Raw genomic sequence first — 26,781 nt, 5'->3', positions numbered from 1 at the left:
AACTGGTGAACGAGACATGATAGGGCGCATAAACAATGGTAAAATTATCAGAGAGAAAGTAATTGGAAGCTCCTGATGAAGTTGAAACACCGACATGATACAATTCTGGTTACCAATCCATGGACTGGCTCCAATTTCTATATCACAAATCATACGAGGACGTTGTTTTGGCTTTGTTTTGACTTAAGCGTTTGCAGGATTCGGTATTCTTTTCACTCTGAGGTAAAGGATTTAATAATCTGAGTAATTTCCATCAGTTTGCATGTATATAAAACAACCGGGAATGCTAGCTGTCTAGCCATAAGCAACTTTTTGATTCTTTTTAGCCAATGTCTCATCACTGCCAAAGTGCACCCCGGTGTTGACCCTTTAACTCTTAGTAGAAGTCAGATAGACCACAGTCCGAGCCGAGTTTAGTATTGGGAGTTGCCTTTAAGTAATGACCGGGGGCAACTAGAAAGATGATGCCAATCAACCTTCAATTATCACCAAATGTCATTTGGATTTTGCTAAATTACAGAGGGCTTTGCAGGGTTTAAAATTGATAACAGGATAATGAATTCCAGTGGAGTCTTGTGACTTTTTAAAGTGCTAGGGCATGGAAGATCTTTCCAGCTTTCACGCCTTGACTGATGAGTGGGACAATATCCACAAGGGCCCAAGGTCTGAACTGCGCAATGTGAAAGCCAGCCCCGGCTTCCCTCTTGACCAAAGTGTGAGATGCTTGACAAATCTTTTGTTTCACGAAGCTGGCTATTCTTTGGGCCACTTTTCTAGTGCCCCTGTCCACCCATCAAACACAACCCTGTGCACCCATAAACAGAAGGAACAGGTTCACACTCTCAATCACGCATGGACTCAGACACAGTCGTTCAGATCAGTGCCATGCACAAGTCCAACAGCCGTAGGTGACACTGCTTTGTTAACCACTCCAGATCACAGAGCAGTGTCCCCCGCGGCGTTGCACTGCGTGCAGAAGTCAGTTGGAAGAGAAAAGGGACTGTCTTGCCGCGGAATAACCTGGAGTTTACTGTGCAGCATCAAATGGCCAGTGCGATTATGTCCCAGCCTCCTTGTTAAAAATGCTCCGTGACCTCTGCACGAAGGATTGAAAAAAAGCAGACACTTTACCAGACACAAAACACTCACTAGAAGAGCACGAGCAGCGTCAGCCAGCCCACGGAAGACTATACACCACACATGCACCACATAATCCGTTACTACAGAGCGGAAGTGACTCCTCGCAAGCCCATCACAACGCCAACCAGCTTCAGATACAAAATCACGGAAGGCTGTGACCCATGTGATCTCCTAATTTGTCTTTGCTAGCCCGCCATGCTCCTAGCCCCCTGTGCTTTCATGTGCTCTGGATAGATACGTCCGGGTGGAGGAGGAGGGAGGGAGGTATGGGATAGTCAGCTGATGACAGACAAAATGAACAGTAGTGACAACTAGACCACGCCCTGCACCTGACGTAACTTCCCTAACTTGTATATCAACAGCGAGGGGACCACGTGCTTGTGCACGCGCAGTTACATCAAGACAACAATCTGGAGCCAGTCAACACCAGCCAGCCTTTTTAATCAGCTCATTGGTCCCCAGCTGTCTTTATTCTCCTGCCCCACTTACATGAGTTGAGGCCGCACCAAAAAAGTGACGCAACCCTCACGCAGTCATAGTAAATCTGGTCGTGGGTAAACCTGGATGGTCCTCTAAAGAAGAGAAAAACAGTTATCTGAAAAGCAGGAGCGATGTAACTGTTTTGCCACAGGGAAAAGAGCAGTGTTCCAATTGGGAAACCTGGCGTGACTTGGCTAGAAGGACGTACGAACTATCGATAAGGACCACCAATCTTACGTGCAGGCGCTGGTGACGGCCTAGCAAAGGCCACTGTTTGCAATGTGCAGCCACTGGCAAAGAAAAGTAGGATGGAACTTGGAAATGTGAGAGATTTAGAAACCTTATTAAACACACCGTGAACGCTTGTAAGATATCTCTTAATTTGCCCCCTATAAAGCGATTCGAGAAAAAGCATTGCTCCTTGGCTGAGAAGAACGGGGTTAGAGACAGAACGACAGGTAAAATCGCTTCTCCTTTGTGGCGGAGACCTGTTTGTGCCTAGCATTGTGGAAGTATTCCTGGATACAATTTGGAAACTATACACAAGACGTCCTGAAACCAAATAAAGTAGCAGTGGCGAGAACAGAGTGCTACAGCGTGAAACATGAGATGAGGCAAATGGCCGATATCCTGAGAGCAGAAGAGCTTTACACTTCTGTACGGGGCAAGGCTGGTGTGCGAACCAGCTCCACTTCAGCTTAAATATTTCTTCTTCTCGGTGTTTGTTTTTAACATAAACCTGAACATTTTAGGAATCGCTATATTTCTTTTCGTCGTTTTATACTAGTGTTTTAGTTTTTGCTATCGATTTTATGGTGAAATACTTCAGGTGAAAGGTACTTAAAAACTGTAGGACATGTAGTACATGGTAGTCCATACAGGCAGTGTTTATTGTCGCTGGAGTCTTATTGCACAGCCAGTGCTGTGTAGCCTTTGACAGTAGTGTTTCATTCCTGTTGAGCTCATCAGATAGAAAGTTATTTAGGGGGGATCGTGACCTGCCGCTCAAGTAGTGTAAACGGTCGTTATGTGGCACAGCAGTACTACGAACCATGGAATATATCTAAACACACAGGGCCAGATTCAAAATGAGCCTCCGCACTCGTGGTGGAGGCTCCGCAGTTGTGGTGGAACCTCCTTTGGATCCCGTCACCAGTGTGACGATGTTGCCTAATGAGAATTCTCATTGCGGAGCTTCCGCCACAACTGCAGAGATTCAGCCACGACTGCGGAGCCTCCGCCACAAGTGCGGAGGCTCCTTCTGAATTAGGCCTACAGTTGTGTGCCTGTGGCTGATGGGCACAGGCAAGGACCACCATCTTTCCCAGAGGTACTGGACAGTGTAATCAGCACCTCTGTGCTGTGTCTCCAATGGCTCCTTACTCACTAGCCATGGCAGCCTTGAGCAATATCAGCATTAACTGGGCTGGGGCTCACAGGCTCTGGCAGGGTATGTGGTTCAAATGGTTGCCTCCTCGGGTCTTGAACTGGGACTTGTAGGTTTGCTTTACAGTTATAAACATGAACTTCAAACCCCCAGCATGCAAAGTGCTCTTTGTTGGCTGTCAAGCTTAGTTCGGTAGAAAGTGCCACCCGTGACACAGAGCCACTTGGCTACTATAAATATGTTAGATGAAAAACAGTTTTGATAAAAGCTAGCGAGTCACATTAGAGCATAGGAGGCGTCACAGATTTAATTAGCTACTATGCAAAATAGGAAGGACTCGGATACTTAAAATGTTCAGAGCTCTTGTCTGTATAAGAGCAGTGTGACGGCAAAAAAAGGCAGTAATGAGAAGTTACTTGTGAGTGTTCTGTAAGCTGAACTGTCTGTGCAGGAAGCGCATGCACAGAAACAGTGAGGAGGGTGTTCTGATTGGTTGACTATACAGAATGTCTAGAGTGGTGTACATGTGTGTAACAGATGGAGACCAGTTAGAAGCCTGCAGCAGAAGGAGGTAGATGGGTGTCCTCAGCTGTTGACCGAATGTGAGCAGAAGTGCGGGTGCTCGCTGGCAATTGGCTTATATGAACATGGTCATTTTGAGAATAACCTGAGAAGTGAAGTCCCAGAGGAAGCTAGGAAGGATGCAAGGATATGTAGCTCTCCAGGGAGAATATAAATTTTACTGCTGGAGTGTCTTCAATAGGAATTTTTCAGGCCTTGTGCAGTCATTGTCACTGCCGCCAGGTGGCGCACTAAAAGTACTGCCTTACTTCGTCTTAGGGAACCTTTGACCTAACTCAGGGGTGTCAAGCAGTGCAGTCTTCTCTCTGCTGCCCACGGGGCCAATCCTGAGGCTTCACACCTCAAAGTAAGGAGGATGTAAAGTCGTCGTGAGACATGAAATGTATAGGTACCCCAGATGAATTCTGGAATTCTAATCATTGTTGATACCTTGTAGAAGTCACCTATAAACTTGTACCAGTGACTGGTTAGGTGTTGCGACAATCTGAGTGGAAATGATAAACATGGGCTCAAGGGGCATAGCTTTGTGGAGAGGTGATTTGGACTGTGACACCACAAAATAAATGTATCATTGGCGTGGTGGTTGGGTCTAGGGGCCCGGAGTCAAGTCAGCTATGTCTGTGTAGGTTTTTTGTTTCGTGGTCCAAGAAAAACCAAAAGCCAAACTGTGATCTTTGATGTAAAACACAACAGAGAAAAGGACAAAGTTACCCATGTGGTGTCTGAATTTTAAAATGTGAAATCAAATAATCTGAAATCAATACCGACTTCCCTACTTGTCCAAATTATGTGATTCTAGGCAAAAAAATTATTTCACAGAGCATCCTTTTTTTTAATTATCAGACATGAGACCACATTTAAATATCTGAGTTCAGGATGTGCACTATACAAGCACCTCCTATGTTTATTTAATAGTCAGGGGCGTAGCACAGGCCGCTGCAGCCCCTTGCGGTGCAGCAGGAACTTCAACCCTCAGGGAGGCCCTCATTCAACCCAAGACCAGTTAAAATCGGTGAGATATGGGAAACTTAGAGGCCCCTCATCACATTCATCAGGGGGTCACTATCACTTCATGTTATGAAACTGTTAAAAGTCTATAATGCTGCTCCATCTGTAATAAGAAAATAGACCATGTTTAGAGTTTACATAACTACTGATTTGTTTCTTAGTTCACTAATGGCATTATTGTTGTTCATTTTTCAAAAAACTATCACTTCTAATAAATGTTTGTTTATGCAGTGACATAAAAGATGGAACACTTTTGTACGTTTTCTACATTAAAGAAATTAAGGGGCATATTTATACTCCGTTTGCGCCAAATTTGCGTCGTTTTTTTAGACGCAAATTCGGCGCAAAACTAACGCCATATTTATACTTTGGCGTTAGTCGCGTCTAGCGCCAAAGTAGGAGTAAAGAGCGTCATTTTTTTGCGTGAACGCCTTCCTTGCGTTAATGAGATGCAAGGTAGGCGTTCCCGTCCAAAAAAATGTCTGCGACGCAAATGCGTCGTATTTATACTCCCGGGCAAAAATCACACCCGGGAGTGGTCGGGTCAAAAAACCCCGCATTTGCGCCTCTTTTTAACGCCTGGGTCAGGGCAGGCGTTAAGGGACCTGTGGGCTCAAAATGAGCCCACAGCTGCCCTCCCATGCCCCCAGGGACACCCCCTGCCACCCTTGCCCACCCAGGAGGACGCCCAAGGATGGAGGGACCCATCCCAGGGAACTTAAGGTAAGTTCAGGTAAGTATTTTTTATTTTTTTTTGTGGCATAGGGGGGCCTGATTTGGGCCCCCCTACATGCCACTATGCCCAATGACCATGCCCAGGGGACATAAGTCCCCTGGGCATGGCCATTGGGCAAGGGGGCATGACTCCTGTCTTTACTAAGACAGGAGTCATGTAAATGGCGTCTGGGCGTCGTTAAAAATGGCGCAAATCGGGTGGAGGCGATTTTTTGCGTCAACCTGACTTGCACCATTTTTAAGACGCCCTAGCGCCATTTTTCCCAACGCCGGCGCTGCCTGGTGTACGTGGTTTTTTTCCACGCACACCAGGCAGCGCCGGTCTGCTTGCGCTGGCTAACGCCATTCAATAAATACGGCGCCCGCATGGCGCTTCAGAATGGCGTTAGCCGGCGCAAAATTTTTTGACGCTAAACTGCGTTAGCGCAGTTTAGCGTCAAAAAGTATAAATACGGGCCTAACTTTTTTGAATTTTGAAGAGACTGTACTATATTTATACATTATTAGCACACAAGTGCTTTAGCTTGTTGTAATCTCTCTGTGGGCTTTTAACCACACCCACTCTTGCTATTTATTCTTTTTTGTGCTTGTCTTAAATGCTTCATTTTATTGGTGCATTTTGTGAAATGTCCCTCCTTTGTGTGCTGAGTTCCCTCCCCAGGCGGTTTAACTCAGTGTACATTTCTGTTGGCCATCACACTACCTCACACTTCCTCGTGTTACAGCGTGTGATGGCCCCTCCGGTTTTGGTTTGCCTTTCATCCCAGCTGCGATCCTTTCTACACATTCACGAAGGGAGATAATAACTCTCGCGCTCACGCTCATAGCGGCGGTGGCACTTTGGATCGGCTTGCTTCTGTCAACTGTTTTACTTTTCATTTTCAATGTATGTGGCAAGAAAAGTCCAGTTCGGAATTTACAACGCTAAGAGCTCTAACTCGAGTAAACGCAAGACTTACTGCATTGCAAATGTTTGTTTATTCTTTACATTATTAATATTGCCAGTTATCAAACACAACAGTTGGTTCGACAGTTATAGGCCTCCCTTTGGTTATAGGCCTCTCATTCTTAATGGGATTTTTAATTATTTTCACAAGTTATATAGTAAATACACACAAAATAACTCAGGAAACACTTATCTCACTGATATGCCATTTTGTAGTAAGTCCTTACATGAGTGAGAGTGAAGCTCCCCGAGTCAGTGATACTTGCTCTGTATATTCAAAATGTACCTCCTCTCCTGAATTAATCTGCATTTAATTTCTATTCCCTCTTTGTTTTTAGGGTTTCACAGCACCTGGGCATATACAGGTAAGGAATATTTCATTACTTTAGCTATGTAACCAAATTACTGCGAGCACAGTACTAAGGCAGTAAGGATAGGCACTGTACTTCACTTATGGTACAGATGACAGTACTGAATCATTGAGCAGGGCACAAGGACTGCTTACAGGTATAGCACGGTTTCCCACTGCTTTAATATTTTACTGACAGTTCTGGTACTGTGATCACAGTATCCGTACTATAAAAAACATTTACAGGAAGGGTTTTCTTCTGCATTTTTCTTCTCTTTAAGCGCGCTATCTCTTGATCCACTCCAGACTGCTTAGAACAGTCCTGTTTGTCTTTTTTCCAACTCTTTTTTTTAAACCGTGCCTTGTCCCATCTTTTGTACCTTCATGGTTCATGCTTAATGCTATCTTTGATTTCATTTTCATTGCCTCCACAATGTTCTCCCAGCCCGACTCTGTGATCGTTAAAAACTTTAAACCTTAGAGCTCCTAGTTTTACTTTCACACTAAAAAAAAAGCTGTAATGGTGAGGCTGGAAGAGGGAAAGTTTGTTTTACCTTTTTAGTTTATTTTATCACACAAGAGTTTATACTGTTGGAGTTGAGTATAAAAAAGTACTAATACTTAAAACCTGGAATGTATGATAACATCTCCAGGAAATAGCAGCTGAACAGCTACTCTTTAGATGTAGGCTAAACTGCAAGAACTCCAACATGCTGGCCACCATGTACATTATAATATGGATTTATGAATATGATCTACGTTTTGTGCCATTGTCTTGCGACATCATCGCCTAAGAGATCTGAAGCCATAGGTCAAATTCTGATCTAAACAAACTGTTCCATTATTTTGTCACTGCCATGGCCCATTTGAGGTTCCACCCATCTAAAGAATGACCTGATGCACCCAGCTGTCCTAACACATGACATGCTTCTACAGGAATGGAAATGGGGGTTTCAGATAATCCCACAATTCTAGTAGGATCATACTCTAATTATGCGAAATCGACTAAAATGTTCTTGTCAAACGGGGACTTTTGTAGTGTACAAAGCACAAAGATTGCCTGGGGCATTAAAGCACTTTACAACTGAACCAGACTACATTACATAATTTTAAGGCACAAGGAGATTACATGATCTGCCCATAATCACAGGATGATGAGTAGCTACTAGGATTCAAACGCATTATCCCAGGTTCAAAGTCACTACTCAAGTTGCTTCTCCAGGCTTCCTTTAGCAACTTAAGATACAGAAGTATATACCACTCAAACATGGCCTCACTAACATCCCATAAAACCTTTGTGTTACCATGTACCGAGCTGGAACTTCTGCTCCAGCTGATTGAAAACATGAGCAACTTTTAAAAGACATAGGGCCTGATTTAGAACTTGGGGGACAGGTTCTGCCATCACAACGGCGACAGATATCCTGCCCACTGAAATCTAAATCCCATAGAAGACAATGGGACTTAGATTTCGACGGAAGGGATATCCGTCACCATTGTGACGGAATAACCCGCCCACCGATTTCTAACTCAGGCCCATACTGTCCCCCCCAATAAGGAATCCAATGTAAAATGGATTGCAAGGTGGCCACCAAGGGGTACAGCAAGAAGTTAGCATTCTGAAAAAGACAAGGCAGAGCACTTGAATGACACAAGCAGAAATCAGAACTTGATATAGACATAGTACTCTTCCAAATACATGATAATGGCTAGCATAAAGGAGTATGGTACCAAACAAATTTATACTATAACACCTGTGTAGCAGCTTGAAGCAGCAAAATGGCATCTCTCTTGAATGATTTCAAATAAAACAATGCCTCAGACCAGATAAAATTAACCTAACCATCCTGTCCTAAAAGTTGGCAATGTCATCTTACTTCACCAAACAAATTAATTCATCCAGCACCAATGTGCCTTCCATTCCCCAAGAGTACTCTTTTCTTCCTTACTTTATCCCTGATAGTGTTGTAAGCAGTTCCCAAAATAATAAAGGGCATTAATAACCATATTAAAGCTATTGACCCTGCACAAGGAGAAATCTTCAGTAACTCGCTACACCAAGGCAACGTGTCAGATCTTTAAAACAAATGCTTATTGACCCTACTGAAGATATCAATGAAATGCCTAACTACTTTCCTATCTTTGATATTCTGTTTGAAAATAAGGAGTTGGCTTGTGAACTCCGTTTCCAAGAGGGAAGTCTGAGGCCTACTTCACGAACATCAAACTGATCAGCAAGTAGAAATGAAACTTGTCCAAAAGGACACTTAGGTGGAGCTAGTGGTGGCAGTTGCCATAATCATACTCAATCGCCCATCCTTCTATGACAGAATGGACCAAACCTCGTTCGTCAACATATGCTTCCACTTCTTGGTGGAAATTTCAGCCCTGTAAAAACGTACTTAGAGTCATTGACTGATGATGCTCCGACAACTGGGGCTGATTAATGATCATGGCCCCATGCAAATGAAGGAATCCTTTGCCTTTGATACTCATGCCATAAGGCAGATGTGGGTAAAGAGATAAAGAGACCATCAAGAAGTGGAGAGACTTCCTCAGTCGCCTTCTTACCTTTGATGGAGCTCTTTGTATCTTACAAACTCTGGTGCAAATTCAGGTTCATGAACGTGATCGCTGATGAATCTTTGGTTCCAGTTAAAGGTAAATATAATATTTCAGTATCTCTCAATAACATGAACCACATCAGGCTCCACAAGGAAGACACATTGGTTAAGTTTGAAACTAAAAATGTTTATTAAAGGATTAGCGAAGTCACAGCAACGTTGTTATTAGTCAATAATCAATATATGAATTCAATTGTCAGTGTATAGTTCAAAGCATTTCAAAGAAAAAAAAAGCATGGGCAATCTATTATAAAGTTGTCTCAAAAGGGAACTTAAGTAAATCAATTCTTCCTTTAAGAGGGCATGCTACTCTGCAAAGCTAGGGAAAGGTTCTGCTACTAAGTCTAGAAAAAGGGTTCTTGCTAAGTCAGCCAAGAAAGCTGGCAGAAAATCTTCTGAGTTCTTGTCTACATCACATTAGCTTAAATAACACAATTCTAACGTTTGAAACACCTAAATATGGTTCCCGTAGATTGGACCAAGCAAGTCAAAGAACAAACTGATAATATAAGCTCATTATTTTCCCAAGTTACTACACTATGCAGCTTCGCTGGACGTCCTTCAAACTTATAGTTATCAGCAAAAGATGAGATACATACGACCAGACTGTATTGTGCAGGTGCAGTGAAACAGCTTCTTAACGCATTCTACGAGTATCACGTAAAATAAAACATTTCATATGAGAAGAGAAAATCAAGGGCACATCAAAATAATACAAATGGAGTCAACTTATACTGAAAAAAAGGAAAGACAAGTTATGAAAGCAAGATGGCAGCCAGACATTAGCCATCTAAATGCAGGCCTACATTAGCTGTGGCTAATCTAAAATTGAAAAACACACAATAAATGTATTTACGTGAGTACATGTTAATTTCGCTATAACTGCATAACACATACAGAAATATCTCCACCAAATTCTCCCTCAGGTGACTCTGGGAGTCACCAAACATGAGTCCCACATTTCTATATAAAGCCTCCCTACACACAACAGTTGTCAACTTTTGCGGTTGGTGTCTAGACTTCTCTTGATCTTTGAGCTCATCATATATGTGTCATTGCAATTCTTCAAGCTCCACATCCACTCTTTTACTTTTTCTCCCACTCAGTTGAGACAGCTGCTCTTCTCCATTGCTTCTTGACCCATCCTTTGCATTATTACAGTTTAAAATGATGCAGTCTCTCTATTGTAACAACTGGATGGCAGTCCAATCTGGGAGTAGCATGAAGAGGGTCAAGCGAGGACTTACAACTCAATGAATAATACAGAGCTGCACATTTGTACAAATCGAATTTAATCTATTTATTGCTGATCTAGGTGTTAAGTTAAATCATCCACCCAGTTTTGTGGTCGGGGTAATTCATTGACCTGCCCCATTTTATGCTGAAGACTTTGGTCTTTTGAGCTTCACCAATTTTCGTATTGGGCACCTATTTTCTTCACAATACTGTGGGCCATATTTATACTTTTTGACGCAAAACTGCGCTAACTCAGTTTTGCGTCAAAAAAATTAGCGCCGGCTAACGCCATTCTGAAGCGCCATGCGGGCGCCGTATGTAATCAATGACGTTAGCCGGCGTTAGCCGCCAGCGCTGCCTGGTGTGCGTGGAAAAAAACGACGTACACCAGGCAGCGCCGGCGTAGGGGGATATGGAGCTTGGGCGCTAAAAAATGGGGCAAGTCAGGCTGAGGCAAATTTTTCGCCTCAACCCGATTTGCGTCATTTTTTTTCACTCCCAACCCCCATTGAAATGACTCCTGTCTTAGCAAAGACAGGAGTCATGCCCCCTTGCTCAATGGCCATGCCCAGGGGACTTATGTCCCCTGGGCATGGTCATTGGGCATAGTGGCATGTAGGGGGGCACAAATCAGGCCCCCCTATGCCACCCAAAAAAAAAATATATATACCTTCCTGAACTTACCTTAAGTTTCCAGGGATGGGTCCCTCCATCCTTGGGTGTCCTCCTGGGGTGGGCAAGGGTGACAGGGGGTGTCCCTGGGGGCATGGGAGGGCACCTCTGGGCTCCTTCCGAGCCCACAGGTCCCTTAACGCCTGCCTTTTCCAGGCGCTAAAAAACGGCGCAAAAGCGGCCGTACGTCATTTTTTTTGACCCGCCCACTCCCGGGCGTGAATTTTGCCCGGGAGTGTAAATACGGCGCACATGCCTCGGAGTCAATTTTTTAGACGGGAACGCCTACCTTTCATCTCATTAACGCAAAGTAGGTGTCCACGCTAAAAAATGACGCAAACTCCATGGACTTTGGCGCTAGACGCGTCTAACGCCAAAGTATAAATATGGAGTTAGTTTTGCGTCAGAATTGCGTCAAAAAAAACGACGCAATTCCGGCGCAAACAAAGTATAAATATGCCCCTGTATTTTAGTGAAAAGCAAAATGAAGACCAGCCATTCCAAGACCAAAATTATATTATTTGGCAAACACTGCTTAGAAGTGAGTTTTGATTGAGCAGAAAAAAGCTGGAACTAATTGCAGTATGTGTTTATTTGCGGGCATGTCATGTGAATATAAGGCCAGACCCCGCACCTGTCTTGCGAGGGGCACTGTGCAGCAGAGGTTGGGAACTGAATACCTGCCACTTAGACTGTACACAAGATAATGGGGTGTAGTTATTAAAAGTCAGACGTACTAGTATAGTCAGATTGTGACCAAAATAATAACAGCCTCAAGCATAACTTGTTTTTTAAGTGTCGTTTTTTTCTAGTGAATTCCATGATTTACTTTTGTGATTTACTTAATTTTCAACCGCCCCTGCACAGGGCCCACTCCCAACTCACCGTGGCTGCGCAATGACTTTGTCTGTGTGCTCTGGGGATTGGTTGTAGGGCCAGGCCTTGTGTCATGACCACCCAACCCACACTGCACACAGCCTCCTGTGTAACTATTCTAGATTGTGCACAGCCTTTCGTCAGGCCCCTTGCCCAACCACTCATAGCTGTGTGGAGCAGAGGTTGGTTAAGGCATGCCTGACCTTAAAATGAGCTTAATTTGCTAGCTGTCACATTTCATAACGATTAACTGAATAGTGAAGGAACCTCTTATTTCTTGAACATTTATGTTTGTATCCCAATGGACACAGAAATATGAGCTTGACATAACCACCATCAAGCTAATCCCACTAAACATCTGCCAAATCTTTTGTGACTTCCTCAAATGGTGCCAAATTTTTAGCAGCTGAGGACTAGTTTCAGCTCCCTGGCAATGTTGCCACCACAATGGGCCTACATGATAGGAGAAAAACATGAGTAGGGTAAACATGCTAAGTCTTTGCCACATTTTTAAGCAGATCCACCCAATGCAGCCAACATTATTAGAAAATCAAAAATATTTTGACTCTCTCTTTAACCCCTCTCCTCATTGGAACTGCACAAAACCTGAAACAGCTGCACTTGGTGTAACTTGCTAACTGCCTGCCATATTTAATGAAGATTCATCAAACAAAGCTAAACTTATAAGCAGTGAATTTCTTATTGCCATCCCACCTTTGATTGATTGGCACAGAAATTGACATACCAATCACAAACCAAACCTTCTGTCAAATGTGTGAAGATTCATCACATAATGCTAACGGTATTAGAAACTGATCGCTTTTTTACAACTGCCCCATTTAGTTCACCTCCCATCCCGCTCTCATCTGTACAAACCTACAAATGCAAAAAGAAGATTAAACATCAATAAAAGGGTGACAAAAAGATCAAAATAAATCAATATATTTTTTACTCCCTTCCAATTAACTTTGCCCTCCCACCCACTGTATCTTCATGAAACCTAAAGTACTTGCACTGGGTATTACTTGATAAATACTTGCCCTACTTGACACAGATTGATCAAATAACGCCATTATTATAAGCAAACCATAACGTTATTGCCACCCCTCTTTCAACATGCCTCCCTTTATGGATTAGTACAAATGTTGACACACCAATAGAAAACTATCCTTTCTAGGTTCTGCCAACTTTTGTGCAGATTTATCGCACAGTGCCAAATTTATTGACAAATGAACACTTTCCACCCTCCCTTTTCAAGATAGGTGCCGTCAAAAAGCACATGCAAACACACCTACATGCAGACAATCATAAGTATATCCTTCACAGTTGCTTCCCCAACAATCCAATACATTTTATACTTGCCTTTTTCCCCTGCACCCATGGTTACCTGTGGCTCTTGGGGTACTCCGACAACTGGTCCTTGGAAGGGCTCCCACATCACAGACTGCACTCATACAATGGGGGACTAACAACACGGTAAATTGACTTGTAATCATGAGGCAACAATAGCTGGGTTAATATCATGCTGAGTGTGAGACCAGGGTGCCACCTTTCAAGCCAAGTAAATTTCCCAGTTCAGGGACCCAACAGCGAGCAAGCTCACAGATAGTCCTGCCCTTTGCATTTCATGCTACCTGACCTATGCCCTGCACGTAGCCTAGAAAATGCAAAAGAGAGGAAGGAGGGCCAGCCGCTTGGAGATGTCAAGAAAATCAAAATGTTCCAGTGCTGTTGGTGATATGCTTTAACCATGGCAATGGACCTTTTTAGATCTAACCTACCAGACAGCACAGGCATTTATTTGCCAAAGACATATTATGCGCTTACCAAGAACATACAGGGGCTCAGAGCCCGCGGATCACTTACCATTGGTTGGCTTTCCTGTCTCTCATTTGCTTGCTTCTTATTCATGTTCCAGCTTGTCAATCTTATGTTTGCCCCTCCCATGGAGCATAGACTCTTTACCATCTCTTTTGATTGGCTGGCTTCCATCCTTCCACTGCTTTCTTTTCAAGCACTACTTTTTTCTTTGGGGATAAGCACTCAATGAGAGTTCATGAGGTACCCTGCTGTCTCTCCATGTATATCATTTCCCCTGTACTCTATGCTGCTATCTGTAGTCTGTTTGCTTTCACCCACCCCCTCTATACTGTGCTTGCCCTCGTATACTTCCCCCATTACCTTCTTGTCTGTGTGCTTTTCCCCTGCTCGCTCCATGTTTCTCTATTGTGTGTTGCTTCTTTACCCCACCCCACCATCTCTGTTACTTTCCTCCACCTGCACCCTCCTTCTCTCTCATGAGGAACGTAGCTTTGGGGGGTGTTTGGGTTGTTATACTCCCCTAACAAAGATATTTTGTAGTTGTGTACAGGTCCTTTCAGTCAGGTATGGTGAGACATCTGTCGGATTTCAACACTAATTTTTACATACCCACAGAACGAAATGCAGACACTTTTTTAATCTCTGTTTTGAAAGCCTTTCACAAGGGTGGTTATTTTACAAAAGTATGTGTTTTCTCTCTCTTACCCTTACCAATCCACATTCATCTCCTACTGCATTTAACCCCTCTCATGCGCTCTGCTTGTCATGTAATTTATTTTAACATTGTATGCCAGTGCCATTGTTGGGAAATCTGAAGCTCACATTCCCTCAACCTTACTGACCAAGCTAAGCCCGTCTTTCACCTGTCGCGTCTTTTTCCCACCCTTCATGTTGCTTCCATTCCCCACCCAGTTGCTCCCCCCACCTGCTCTCTCTCTGTTGATTTCCCCCACCTGTGATTAAAAGAATTGCTTTTGCGCTACTATTGTTTTTTATTTACTGATCGTGGTTCAAGCATGGTGCACATGCCTGCAAATTGACGTAACTGTTGAATCATTGCTCCTTTTTTTGTGTGTTTTCTTCAGCCAAGCTGCACAGCATCGGAAATGCTTTACAACATTGATAAAGACCTTTGGTAAAGCAAAGGTGGAATCTATTATTTTTGCCAATGCTTGCTTCATAGGCGAGGGATGGATCAGATGTCTGCTTTATTCTGATCACGTACATCCACCATTAAAGTGAATTGAGTCTGAATGATGATCGTAGCCATTCCGCGTATACCTAAAATGTGCCTATCTATGAAGAGTCGGACCAAAGTGCTGCCCTAATTAATGCGAGGTGGAGAGGAAGAAGGAAAGGTGAGGACCTGAATAAGAAAGGGCAAACTTCCATGCCTCAGAAACCAAGTGTATTTAAAATGAATTCTGTCTGCAGCAGGAGCGCGAGAGACATGGCTGCTCTATGCACTCTAGGATAGCAGCCTCATATGGCCAACCAGCATTGCCACTCACAAGGCTAGCCTTGTTCTGCATTTCGGCTTGCAGCCCTGCAGTCTTGTTGCGGGCTGTCAAACACAGCCCCACAGAGTCCACACATCTGACAATAGACGCAGCTCTAAATGAGAACACAATGAGACTAGGCTAAACAGAACAAGGTAACGCATAGGTGGCTGGTCGAGAAGCATGCATAGATCAGTGGTTCCCAACCTTTTGGCTTCTGTGGACCCCAACTTTATCATTATTGGAACCCAGGGACCCCCAATGAATCTTTAGTGGAATCTGGGGACCCCCCATTGAGTCATTACTGGAAGCGGGGGACCCAGGCCTAAACATTGACGATGATTTGAACCACAAAGCAATACAAAAACAAGTATTCCCTCAAACACATACACAAACGATAGCCTGTTGTATTTAATTTGTAAACAATTAAATTAAAGAAATAAAACATTAAATTTTAACAGGAAGGTTAGAGCTTTTTTAAATTCAATTGAAGTCACACTTGGTCCATACTATATTGTGTTTCATGCACCTGCCCTACTCCCACAAATCAATTTCAGGATAGTAACTTCTAATTTCAAACTCCTTGACATTTAATGTATGTGTTAAAATTTTCAGTTGTACATTTTGGCACTTTATTTATGTAAACTTTATTAATCTGTTAATATTAGTTCATTTTCTAAGCAGTCACGGACCCCCAGGGGTCCCCAGACCACAGGTTCGGAACCACTGGCATAGATGATACAGTTACTCAATCGCAAAGAAATTAGCTGATTGGATTAAACAGCCAGAATGTTCATTTTGCTCCACAGGATGCGGAAGACCGTTGACCTTGGACAGAATTGTGGGTGGGCAGGACGCCACTAATGGAGAGTGGCCCTGGCAGGCCAGTGTACGCAAGAATGGAGTACACATCTGTGGTGGGTCCTTAATCAGTGAAACCTGGGTGCTGACAGCAGCTCACTGTTTTGTAAGGTAAGCAGTGTCCTCACATTCCAACATCCTCACTTGGCAGTTCCCAGTTGCTTGACGTAAAATTGTTATGTTAGGCTTTATGAAGGTGTGTTTTTTTCATTAAAAAATGACGTGCAGTCTTTCCTACTGTATAACACTGGGTGCCTCTGTACATTATGCTTGACGACTCGTGTTTGACATAAGGACTGGATACAACGATAGGCTACCCATCGACATCACCTCACAAATTGCATCTGTGACCATTTATCAATCAATTTCCATTTTGATCTGTGCTGTTTTTAATGTCAAGATTACTTTTATGTAACCTGTGGTTCGCATCATCATCAATTCAATAGGAAACCCTAATTACGAAAACCCTCAACCAAGCACATTATCCTATCTAGATGCATTACTCGCGGCCCTTGTACGGTGCGCCCTAAGTCACATTAGACCTTAAACAGTTGGTAGGTTCTGTGGAACTTTACTTTATTTTTGCAGGAAAACCTAAATATAGAAGAAAATCAGATCAATATTTTCTTCCCTATGTAGATAATATAGTTGAGGAGTCTCCCTCTACCAGCAGATTCTCCTCCGGTAGTCCTGACTCCAAGCCAAACCCAAGTTTTTCATGTCAAAGCTTTTGTGATGCTTAGAGCTGGAGGCCCGGAGCTCCTGAAGGACTGTGCACTTCATCCTCATTTTGTTTTATTTCAGTGGATTTAAGCTGTCAGACTATGAAGTTGTTCTAGGTGCCTTCCAGCTCTACATGCCTGTTGCCGTCTCCATCCCTGCAAAGGCCATTAATGTGTATCCCACGCACAGATGGCACGGCTCCAGTGGGGACATTGCTTTGATCGAGCTCCGCGACGTGGTTCGGTACACCGATTACATTCTACCCGTCTGCTTGCCATCCATGACCACAACCTTTCCGATGGGCTTGAAATGTTGGGCCACCGGCTGGGGCTCAATCCGACCTGGAGGTATATGTCTGATTTACTGTTTATTTTATGTTGCACATATGGGGAGGGGGTACTGTTCACAGATGCATTTTGGAGTATGTATAGCAGTACTTCTGAAGTACTCTAGATAATCGTACATGGTATTGAGAGAAACCGGAATGCTCGGGGAATATTCATAGACAATGTGTTTATTTTGGAAGGACACGGCCCTTTTGCAATTTTATTAATAGGGAGCTGGATGTTTCGGGGTTGTTTTACAAGTGTGTAAGAGTACATAAAAGAGTACTCCGGTAGTACTACGTCTCTCACTTATAAATGCTTTCGTGACTCTGCCCCAGAGATTGACCCTGGGAACCAAGAGCCCTCAGACATTCAGACAGAACACGAAGCATTGAAGTTATCTCCTACAGTAAGAACGGAGAGCAGTGTACGATGCACATCTGTACTGCCTATGTATTCAGCTCTCAGAATCCTTCCAGCTGTAGGCGGAAGCAGTGCAAAAGCTAGTGGTTTCCTTTAATCCAAACCTTATAGGAAGAAAATACACAGGGAGAAAAGAAAAAGATAAGGTGAGGAAAAACAGAAAAAAGCACATAAGCAGAGAAAAGAAAAAGTGAAGGCGACTAGAAAGAAAAGGAAAACCTGAAGTAATACATATCTGAAGGCAAAGGTAAGAAAATTTGACAAAAGGTAGAGAAGAAAAGGACTGAAATAAAAGAGCAAAGAGGGCAGGAAGAAGAAGAAAATAGGGAAAATGATGAATGGGTAAAGTGCTCATTACGGAGTGTGCGAAGGAAGCCGAGAGTGACTGCATCAGATTCACTGGTTTCTCAAGCTTGGGCACAGCACCGGTGAGCACCAGAGAAGGAAATGTAAACAACATGTCTCTGGTGAGGAATGAAGGATGAGGTCATCAGGTATGTCTGGGGCCAGTCTGGAGTGACTGGCAGTGACCTCAATGACTCGGTGCCCTGCTGCACGGCAGAGGTTGTTCACTCTTTATGTCCCGAACGCCTGCGGGGGTTGAATTCGGGTCGGTCTAATACAGCAAAGCTCTCTCGGGCATACTGCGAACAAGTAGCAGCCACACAAGGCATTCGTTCTGTCTTCTGTACTAGAGCTACATGACGATTCCCCTTTGGGGAGGACCTTGTCAGGTTCCCTCGTGGTGGATGGAACAGACCCTGGAGTACCAAGTGACTGGACGGTCCAGCAGTGCATATTCACCAGGCATGCAGCACAGGAGATTAAGATCTGAACCCAAAATTCTCCGGGCTAGGCGGTAAGTGGGCAACACACTCTTGGTCACCATTTCTAAGGCTACAGACCACAGTGGGGGAGTTAAGGCTGCTTGTAGAATCCTACTTCACAGACAGGCCTGGCTCAAGACATTGACCCAGGATCAAATCAATGAGCTGTACTTTTTCCCAGCCGGGGATCCTCGATGGTTGAGGTGGGATGGGCCTCCTACCACTTCACGAGTTCCCGCACTGCCTTACCAGCCCAGAGCAGGAACAGGACAAGTCCAGTGTATTTATTTTCGAGGAGAGAGGGAAGGGCCCCCCTGCCCATTGGCGAGAGATAGAGAAAACTTGCAACACTAACTAATGCAAGAGGGTGAACCAGAAAGACCAATGAGAGAGGTACTGGAAATGTCTGCATTGTCGAGTGTGATTATTTGTTTACCTGGCTGTTCTGGACAGCCATGGCCTTGTATATAGTGTCAGTTGCTCATGCTGTGCTGTGACAGGTGTGCTTGGTTAGTAAACTCCTAAACAAAGCAGTCTCGAGCTCAGGATATAATGCAGTCTCCTTTCAAAGAATAGAAGGTAGACCTCTGTTTACTTCTGCCACTCTGTAGTTTTACAGCGAGTTCAGTAAGAGCCACAAGGAAGGATAAAGAAACAGAAAAGAGGTTGTTTTTTCTGAGAAGAAACCAAATGGGAGAACAAATCCCTCTGAAAGGGGAGACAAGATAGGGTATATGATGAAATGAGCAGGACTCTGAATCCTGGATTGATATCCTGTTCTTCAGAGTAAGGAACAAGTGAGTCTTCACAAAAATTACAACGTGCCGGTTACCAGAATCACTCTTATAGACAATTCCAAACCTTGACCTGGAAGTAAAAAAGAAGGTTGAATCTACCCAAAGAAGACTCCATCTTGAAGTATTATTATCGAAGACAAATATATAGCTTTCCTCGGCTATCAACTCTAGGATCAAACAGGATGGAAGCCTGGATAAATAATCAGAAGAACATTTGTTGAATTCACAAAGCGTCTTGTGAAGATGCATTAAGCCATGCCTACAAAAGAGCCTTTCCAGACCAGGGTCCCTAAAGACTCCTAAGGGTAGACGCACATGAGCACCAGGAACCAGAGATTAGCGGTTCTCCAGGGAACCATCAGAAATGGCAGCCGGCTGTTGTGTTCTCTTGGGCAAAGTGTATTCTGCCCCCGAGGCATAAATCGAGAGTCCTCAATGTTACTACAACCAAAGCTATGTAGTCTACAGATGGTAGTGTCACGCAGGAAGGGAGCCAGTTTGGCACGGTATCTTCTGGGAAAAGCTGTTAGCTAAGAAATGAAAAGGCAGTCTATGTTATGAAAAAAATGAAAATCTATGATAAGGATGCTGTACAATAAATACCTTAACTGATATAGAGCTCACTCGGAAGTAATAAATCAGGCCCAGAGTCCTTGTTTCATCAAAGAACACAAGTATCATTGCTTCACAGCACAGCCTCCCAAAATGACATGAAGACTTTGGTTTACGCCCTGGGTGAGTTTAAAAGTTCAAAGAGGAACGAAATCCCAAACAAAGGTCCAACGCCTTCTAAAAAATGGCTGACTTCAAACCAGGAACAGGGGATCCATATCCATGGCAACAACAGTCCCCTATATGTTGGTTCACTTGGACCAGACCGCCAGTCTGTGATTTCCCAAATTAGGCGCCTTTAGGAATGGGTGCGAACAACAATGAGAGGGAAACCAGACACACCGGGTAGCGTACATGTTGTTCTTAGACTTGAGTGTTATTCATGTAATTAAGAATTCTTTGACACCAATAACTGGTTGTAGGTGCCATGTTTATATAAATATGTTTGAGCAATCTTTATTTGCCCTACATATGCGCCACACGCCCGGCATGTTTTTAACTCCGCACAGGTTAGTACCAACCCAGACATGCAACCAGAGATGCGGGGTGCAAATTGCGGAACCAGGGTTCTAAAGCTAAGTTTAAAGAAGAGAACTGTATCCTAAGCAGCTGCATCAGCGAAGAAAACGCACATCCCAGTTGGAATGGAGGACTAGTGTCTGCCTCAAGTTTTACCACAGCAATATAGCAGCTGTTGGATTTGCCAACTGTGATCCATCAAGATGAGGGACAGAGAGAAGAGAGTATTCATAAGAAAGTGGAATGTGCTGGCAAACGCTTTGGCGAGATCTTTTGAAATCGACACGTAGCATATGAAGTAAAGATATGTTATACCTGTTGATACAGAACAGGTAAAAGCAAGGCAAGCACCAGATTTATCGACATTTTGTGGCATAAAGTCACCAAAAGTTGCACAAAGCAGTGCAAAGTGTTGATCTGGAATTGAATTTCCATAGCAAAGTGCTGCAAAATTGCCTAAAGTTCGCAAATAGTGCATAGCTATGTTCTATGTAGCATCAATGGGGCAACCCATGGGAGGAACATGGACTTTCCCATGCTACTACTCAGTATTTTTAATTCCAAGCTCTATCTAGTAACATTTGTAGACAGGGATTTGTATAAAAAAATACACCTTCAGGCGCTAAATAAGTGAAAAGTTGTTTTTTTCTCCAGACGTTTCCCAATTTCAGTGTGTGATACAGTGTGTAGTACACATGCAGAGTGTGAAAGGTTGAAGAGATATGGCCTCATTAGGAGTTTGGCGGTACCATAGCGGGACCGCCAAACTCACAGGGAGGACGCCACCGCCATGGTAGTGACGTACTCCTTGAGCGTATTACAATGTTCCACCTGGGCTGAACAGCGGTAACATTGTAAAACGCATTCCCACTGGGCTGACTGGTGGGAACAGTGTTAGGATACTGGCCCCGGCTCCTTCACCCTGCGGCCAGTATCCTAACACTGCACCAGCACCCTTGGAATGTGCGCCGTCTGCCAAGCAGACAGTGCGCATTCCGACAGGGCTGGGCTCTGAGCAGCATCAGGATTGGTCGCAGGGCAGGCTGGGAGCCTGTGCCTGCACTCATCTAGAGGACGGTGGTGTGGAGCAGCGGAGCAGGGCGGCATTAAGGTAAGTGTTTTTTTTATTAACATTTTATTTTATTTCTCCCCCGGCACGTGCTGCGCTGCCCCGCTGCTTTTCCCTCCCACAAGCCGTGACTGGGTTGCAGTAATGATGAGGAGCAGTATTGCAGTATCACTATGAGTTGTTGAACTCAAAAGGAGTCATGACGTGGAATCTGGTTTGGTAGCTGCTTTCAGGACGGTTTGCCTTTTTCTGAACAGGCTTTTTCCTGTTCATTTTCCACACGGTTTCTCCTTGCAAAGTGTGTCAGTGAAGGGGACAGAAAGTGCGGGTTTGCCTTTATAACTTGTAATTCTGATTGATGTTGAAAGGTGGAAACTACTAGTTCTGAATGAAACTGGATTACATCCTCACTCATTATAAGGCCGTGTGGAGGGGTTAATAACATTTGTGAGAGCAAACAAAGATGTCTAATTATTTTTAAATTATGTCAGTGATTTCTGCCCACCGCAGAATTGCTGCGAGGCAATTTTTTGCATTTCCTCCCTCTTCTGTGAAGGATACCATATGTTCCTCATGAGTCTCCTCTAAAAATCTTACCAAATAACCCTTTCTCTACATAATGTGACGGCCCCAGAAGTATTAATATTATACTGTATTACAAGAGTGAGGACATTTTCCCTGTATCAGAAGAACCATGGTGCTGTACTCTATATGCTGTGGATCTTTGATCTAGCAGAAGAATCGATAATCTTTTACACCATATATGATGTGATCTGAATTTCTCCACATGTGTTAGTTTAATGCATGCATGACAATAGGGGATGGAGGCATGTTCATTACTGTGCTGCATATTGGCCTCCTAGACCCTCAGTCATTGGCATGTATAAGAAACTCATTGGGATGCCATGTTTCTTCACAGGAGGTCTTCCGTATCCCAAGATCCTGCAGAAGGTTGACCTCCCCATCATCGGTACGAAGACATGCGATCAGTGGTACCACCTTGACTCCACAGTGGGCTCCACCATCCCCATTGTGTATCCAGATATGATATGTGCTGGGTACAAAGAGGGCAATAAGGATGCCTGCAAGGTACGTGAGCAAGGAAGCGCCAACTCTCCTGTGAATGTAGCTTATTGTGTTTGAGCTCTCACACTCCAGGGTTGAGGGATCACAATCTACAGTTACACCAGCCATCGAAGTGTGATCTTGCCTCTGTCTCAAACTGTTTCTCTGACCGTGCTTGTCTATAACATCTACATGCCCAAGGTGAAAGAACACTGCTCTGCAACACCTCTACTTCATGACTTTGTTGACTTTTTTAGAGTTTCTCCTCCAGTGATGTATAGAATAGTTTATTAGGCTAGTTTCCACATTAGCGTTCACTGAAATAGTTCTCACACATTTCGTCTGAATGACTATGTGTGGTGATGTTATATTATAGGAATATATATACAGTGCATACATATTCCCCGTGGTCCATTGGTGTGACAGTAATTGAAAGTCCCTGATAGTTACATAGATAAATTAGCTGGAAAACACAAATAGTGCTGAGCTTTCTTGCCTGAAATTTAATAGGATGGGATAGATTTAAGCTCAAGAGGCAGATAGCTGAGAGATTAAAGGTAAAATTTGCCTTATACAAAGATTTTTTTAAATCATGGAACAGTCAATAGAAACCTGCAGAGACTGGAAATGGGTACACTGGGATGCTGTGCCTTTCTTGGCTTTTCCGGCTTCCTGTTAAAACCTGGGCAGCAGGTGATAGAAGGTCCGTGCTGTGTGTTTGTGTGGCATCCACTTATATAACACACAGAACTCTTATCCCTATGTAGGCAAGACCCACAAGATCCTAGGATTTGCTGACAATTTCCAAGACTATTATGAGTTTACCTTATCTCGTGACCATTTCTAAGAGCTTTTCACAAAACGTTCGGTAGATGGCGCAAGCCTGTTAAACTTCCATGTTCACCATGCATTTTTTATTAAACGTTCAAACCAAAGAGAAAAATACCTTTGGTAAATTTTTTCATCTTCCATACTTTCTAATAACTTTCACCCAATTGTTACAAATGCCAGGCTTGAGATAATAGAGCACTGAGTCTGTGGACTATCAAAGGCATACATTTATTAATTTCAAAATGATGTTTTGGAAGCAAGCTGGTAGCAGCCCATTTCCACGCATCCTTTGTAATGAATACACACAAATCAAGTGGCACATCTAGTATAGAATAGTGGCATCCAATTGTCCAGACGGGTTAGATGCATTCTAGAGATCCAAATTATCCAAGTAAGATAAATTACATATATTGGATCCAAATACTCAAGTTTACAAGTTTATTTATTTCATGCCTTAGTTAACTAAAACCTTACATGAATAACAATACTTTAGAAGTAATATAAAGTACACCGATTAAAATGGTTCAATGAAGCCAAGTAAAAGCTACAACAGTGTGACATACAATAAAAGTGCACAGTGTAAATTTAGCAGAAGCCCTAATAAGGGAGATACAGCTGCGTTTTTTCACCAGCAGACATTAACATGCGCATTACTGACCTTGAAAAAACGGTACCCCGAGAGCTGAGGGACTTGTAAAGACTCCGGGGTCAATTTCGGGCCCTTTCAGTCATTTAACATGTTGCCAGTTAACGCAAGTAAGTTTATAAGTTCATTAAAACCAAAGATCAGCATTATTAACATTCGTAAAACCTGTGTTTAGGAGCTACGTACGGTGCCTTACCTGAACACGTGGCACGTGGGGAAAGTGCAATGCGTGATGAGTGGGTGAGTGTTTCTTGCAAATCTCACCATAGCTAAGTGTGCAGGACCGCTGGGTGTAAGCCTAAGCTCTAAAAGTGGAATACGCCAGGTGTACTTTGTTACAAAAATTTGTAAAACTTGGATCCAAATGAAGCTCATGTACATTGTCTGTGGTTGTTCTGGAGCGAAGACATAGATCCGGCCTTCCAGGATATGTCACTTTTCTTGAAAAGGAGTGTTCACCATGGGCCAGAAGCTCTTATCCACAGCAAATTTTAGGAATATCCACATGGGATGAAGGTAACTCCTTTAAAGTCAGTGATTATACTAACATTCTAACATGGATCCGTCCCACCTAGAACTGCTAGTCAAACCTGTTGTCAATGAACATGGGCCACAATCTCTTCATCTATAGCCACATGAATAGTTGATTAAGGTTTTGACACGTTAGCACAACCCACGCTCTAGCTTGGTCATTCAGCACACCCAAGGTACTACATCCCTAGTTGTTCTGTTAAGGAATTGTGCCATCTAACATTAGACAAAAGACAAGCAACATTATACAAAAACGCATAAAAATTAAGCTGAGTCAAAACCAGATTTTCATTAAAATTTTTTTATTAAAAAGTGGTTAAGCCGGCCCAATAAACTGACAGGTTTTAGAAAGGGAAAGAACCACATGACTAGTAATAAGAAAAGTTTCCTCCATCGATCATCTTGTCAGATAACAGCTACGAGGGTTTACCTATATGGGGGCCATCCAGTGTAAAAAAACAAGCATTTGCAATGCAATGGGTCTCGCATTTGCTCGAGTTAGAGCTTTTGGTGTTGTAAACTCCTAACTAGACATTTATTCCCACATAAACTGAAAATGAAAAGTAAAACAGTTTCACATAAGTGAGCCGACGGCCGTCATGAACATGAAGGAGACACACAAAAGGAAACAGAAGTTTGCTTGCATTCAAACTTATCGGCAAAAGTGCAATTGTCCATGTAACCGGCAAAAGTGCAATTATCCATGTAACAGGGTCAATGTCATGCAAAGCGCTCAACTACTGCCCAGGGAGATCGCGCTGCATAGGAAAGAAAAAATAGTCCAGAAGCCACGTGGAAATCACAGAGCCTTGTATGTTTTCAGTAGTTTACCAGTGCTCTTGATGAGGACTAAACACCGGAAAAGGCATGATGTATGCATGCCTTTCACTAATGAAATAAAGCAAATTTTAAAAGGCAAGCCCACGAACCAATGAAACTGATGGGCGTAACATGGGCGTAGTTAAAAGCCAACCGATAGATTACAACAGGGGCCAAAGCGCTTGCGCACATGACCGTAAAGAAAACATAGTTCTATTAACCAGTCTTGCTTCAAAAACCATCACCACAATAGGTGTTCTAGAATGTTTCTTTGTTTGATGTCGTCTGCTTGAGTTGTGAGACCTTTGTGGCGTTATGGATTGGATGGGTCATTTAAACCTGAGAAACAAGACAAGAAGCAGCCAAGACAAAGATTGCACTATGCAACATAACTGGCAAAAAATTGCAAGCAGACATTTAGGAACATGATAACATTCTGACCTTACAAAATATAGAGGTGAAATTCAAGAAAGGAGAATTTAAACAAAAACTGTCTAGTACTTGTATGCCTTTGAGGTTTTAGAGAATCATAAGTGTGTGAGGAATAGAAATGGACTGTGTATGATACTAAAACTAAGAAGCAAAAATTGACTATATAACACCTCCTTAACACTTGCTCCCCTGACTTGAGGTGCGCTTTATACATGCCAAGGAGAACTAACCACTTTAGCAAATTAAGCATCATGGGAAGCCTTTTCAGTGAGGGTACTCCAAATATCAAGGATAGACCCAAGGAGAGTTTCACCAATCCCTTAGAGGAAAACATACCCCTAGAAATTCCCACCTGTTGCAGGACCAACCACTCTCTCCACCCTCATCGCCACTATAGCCAATGCTAACATTGGGTTAAAGGTCTCTCCATGGCATCTTTCCTTCACCCTGCTGGAGAAATGTTGAAGCTATCCCCATCCACTATCAGCTTTACCTCAGGTAACTGTGAGTAATAACATTAGCCTGATAGCAGCTATCTTTGTTGGCACTAGCAGAAGATTCACCACAGCCATCGTTACTGTCATCAATCCTGGTAAAAACACCAGCATCTCCACCCTTGCAGTAATGACCACAGACAATGTACATTGCACAAAGGCTAGCTTCTATGAAGGTGTCCTTACACCGTAGCAAAAAAGTATACTTCTGCTCAACCCCATGGAATTAACTTGCCACATTATCTGCCACACCTTGCTTCTAATGTTAGGAAGGCAGAGGAAGGGCGATGTGAGGGTGTAGATTAGGAATGTGCAAAGATTTGTTGCAAAAGTGAAGTTTTTAATTAAATTTCTAATGGCTTGTCCTTACTTGCTTTGTAGAGTTTCACACTTCCCCTTTGATTTGATGCATGTATGTTTTCCCCGAGACTTGCCCATAAAGCATTACCTT

At 43.3% G+C, this 26,781-nt stretch overlaps 1 protein-coding gene across 1 annotated transcript in view; it reads left to right on the top strand.

The window, feature by feature from the left end:
• LOC138304336 (serine protease 27-like) overlaps positions 1-26,781 on the top strand; it is an 89,433-nt gene that overhangs the window by 57,052 nt on the left and 5,600 nt on the right. The window contains exons 2-5 of the mRNA XM_069244302.1: positions 6,617-6,643; positions 16,165-16,327; positions 17,021-17,286; positions 22,432-22,601. Of these exons, the coding sequence (XP_069100403.1) occupies positions 6,617-6,643; positions 16,165-16,327; positions 17,021-17,286; positions 22,432-22,601 (626 nt within the window). The remainder of the gene's footprint in view (positions 1-6,616; positions 6,644-16,164; positions 16,328-17,020; positions 17,287-22,431; positions 22,602-26,781) is intronic.

The sequence above is a fragment of the Pleurodeles waltl genome, chromosome 7 (genome assembly GCF_031143425.1).
Source record: "Pleurodeles waltl isolate 20211129_DDA chromosome 7, aPleWal1.hap1.20221129, whole genome shotgun sequence".
NCBI classification, from domain to species: Eukaryota; Metazoa; Chordata; class Amphibia; order Caudata; family Salamandridae; genus Pleurodeles; species Pleurodeles waltl.
The sequence above is the reverse complement of the archived record's forward strand: the minus strand, read 5'-3'. Positions and strand labels throughout refer to the sequence as shown.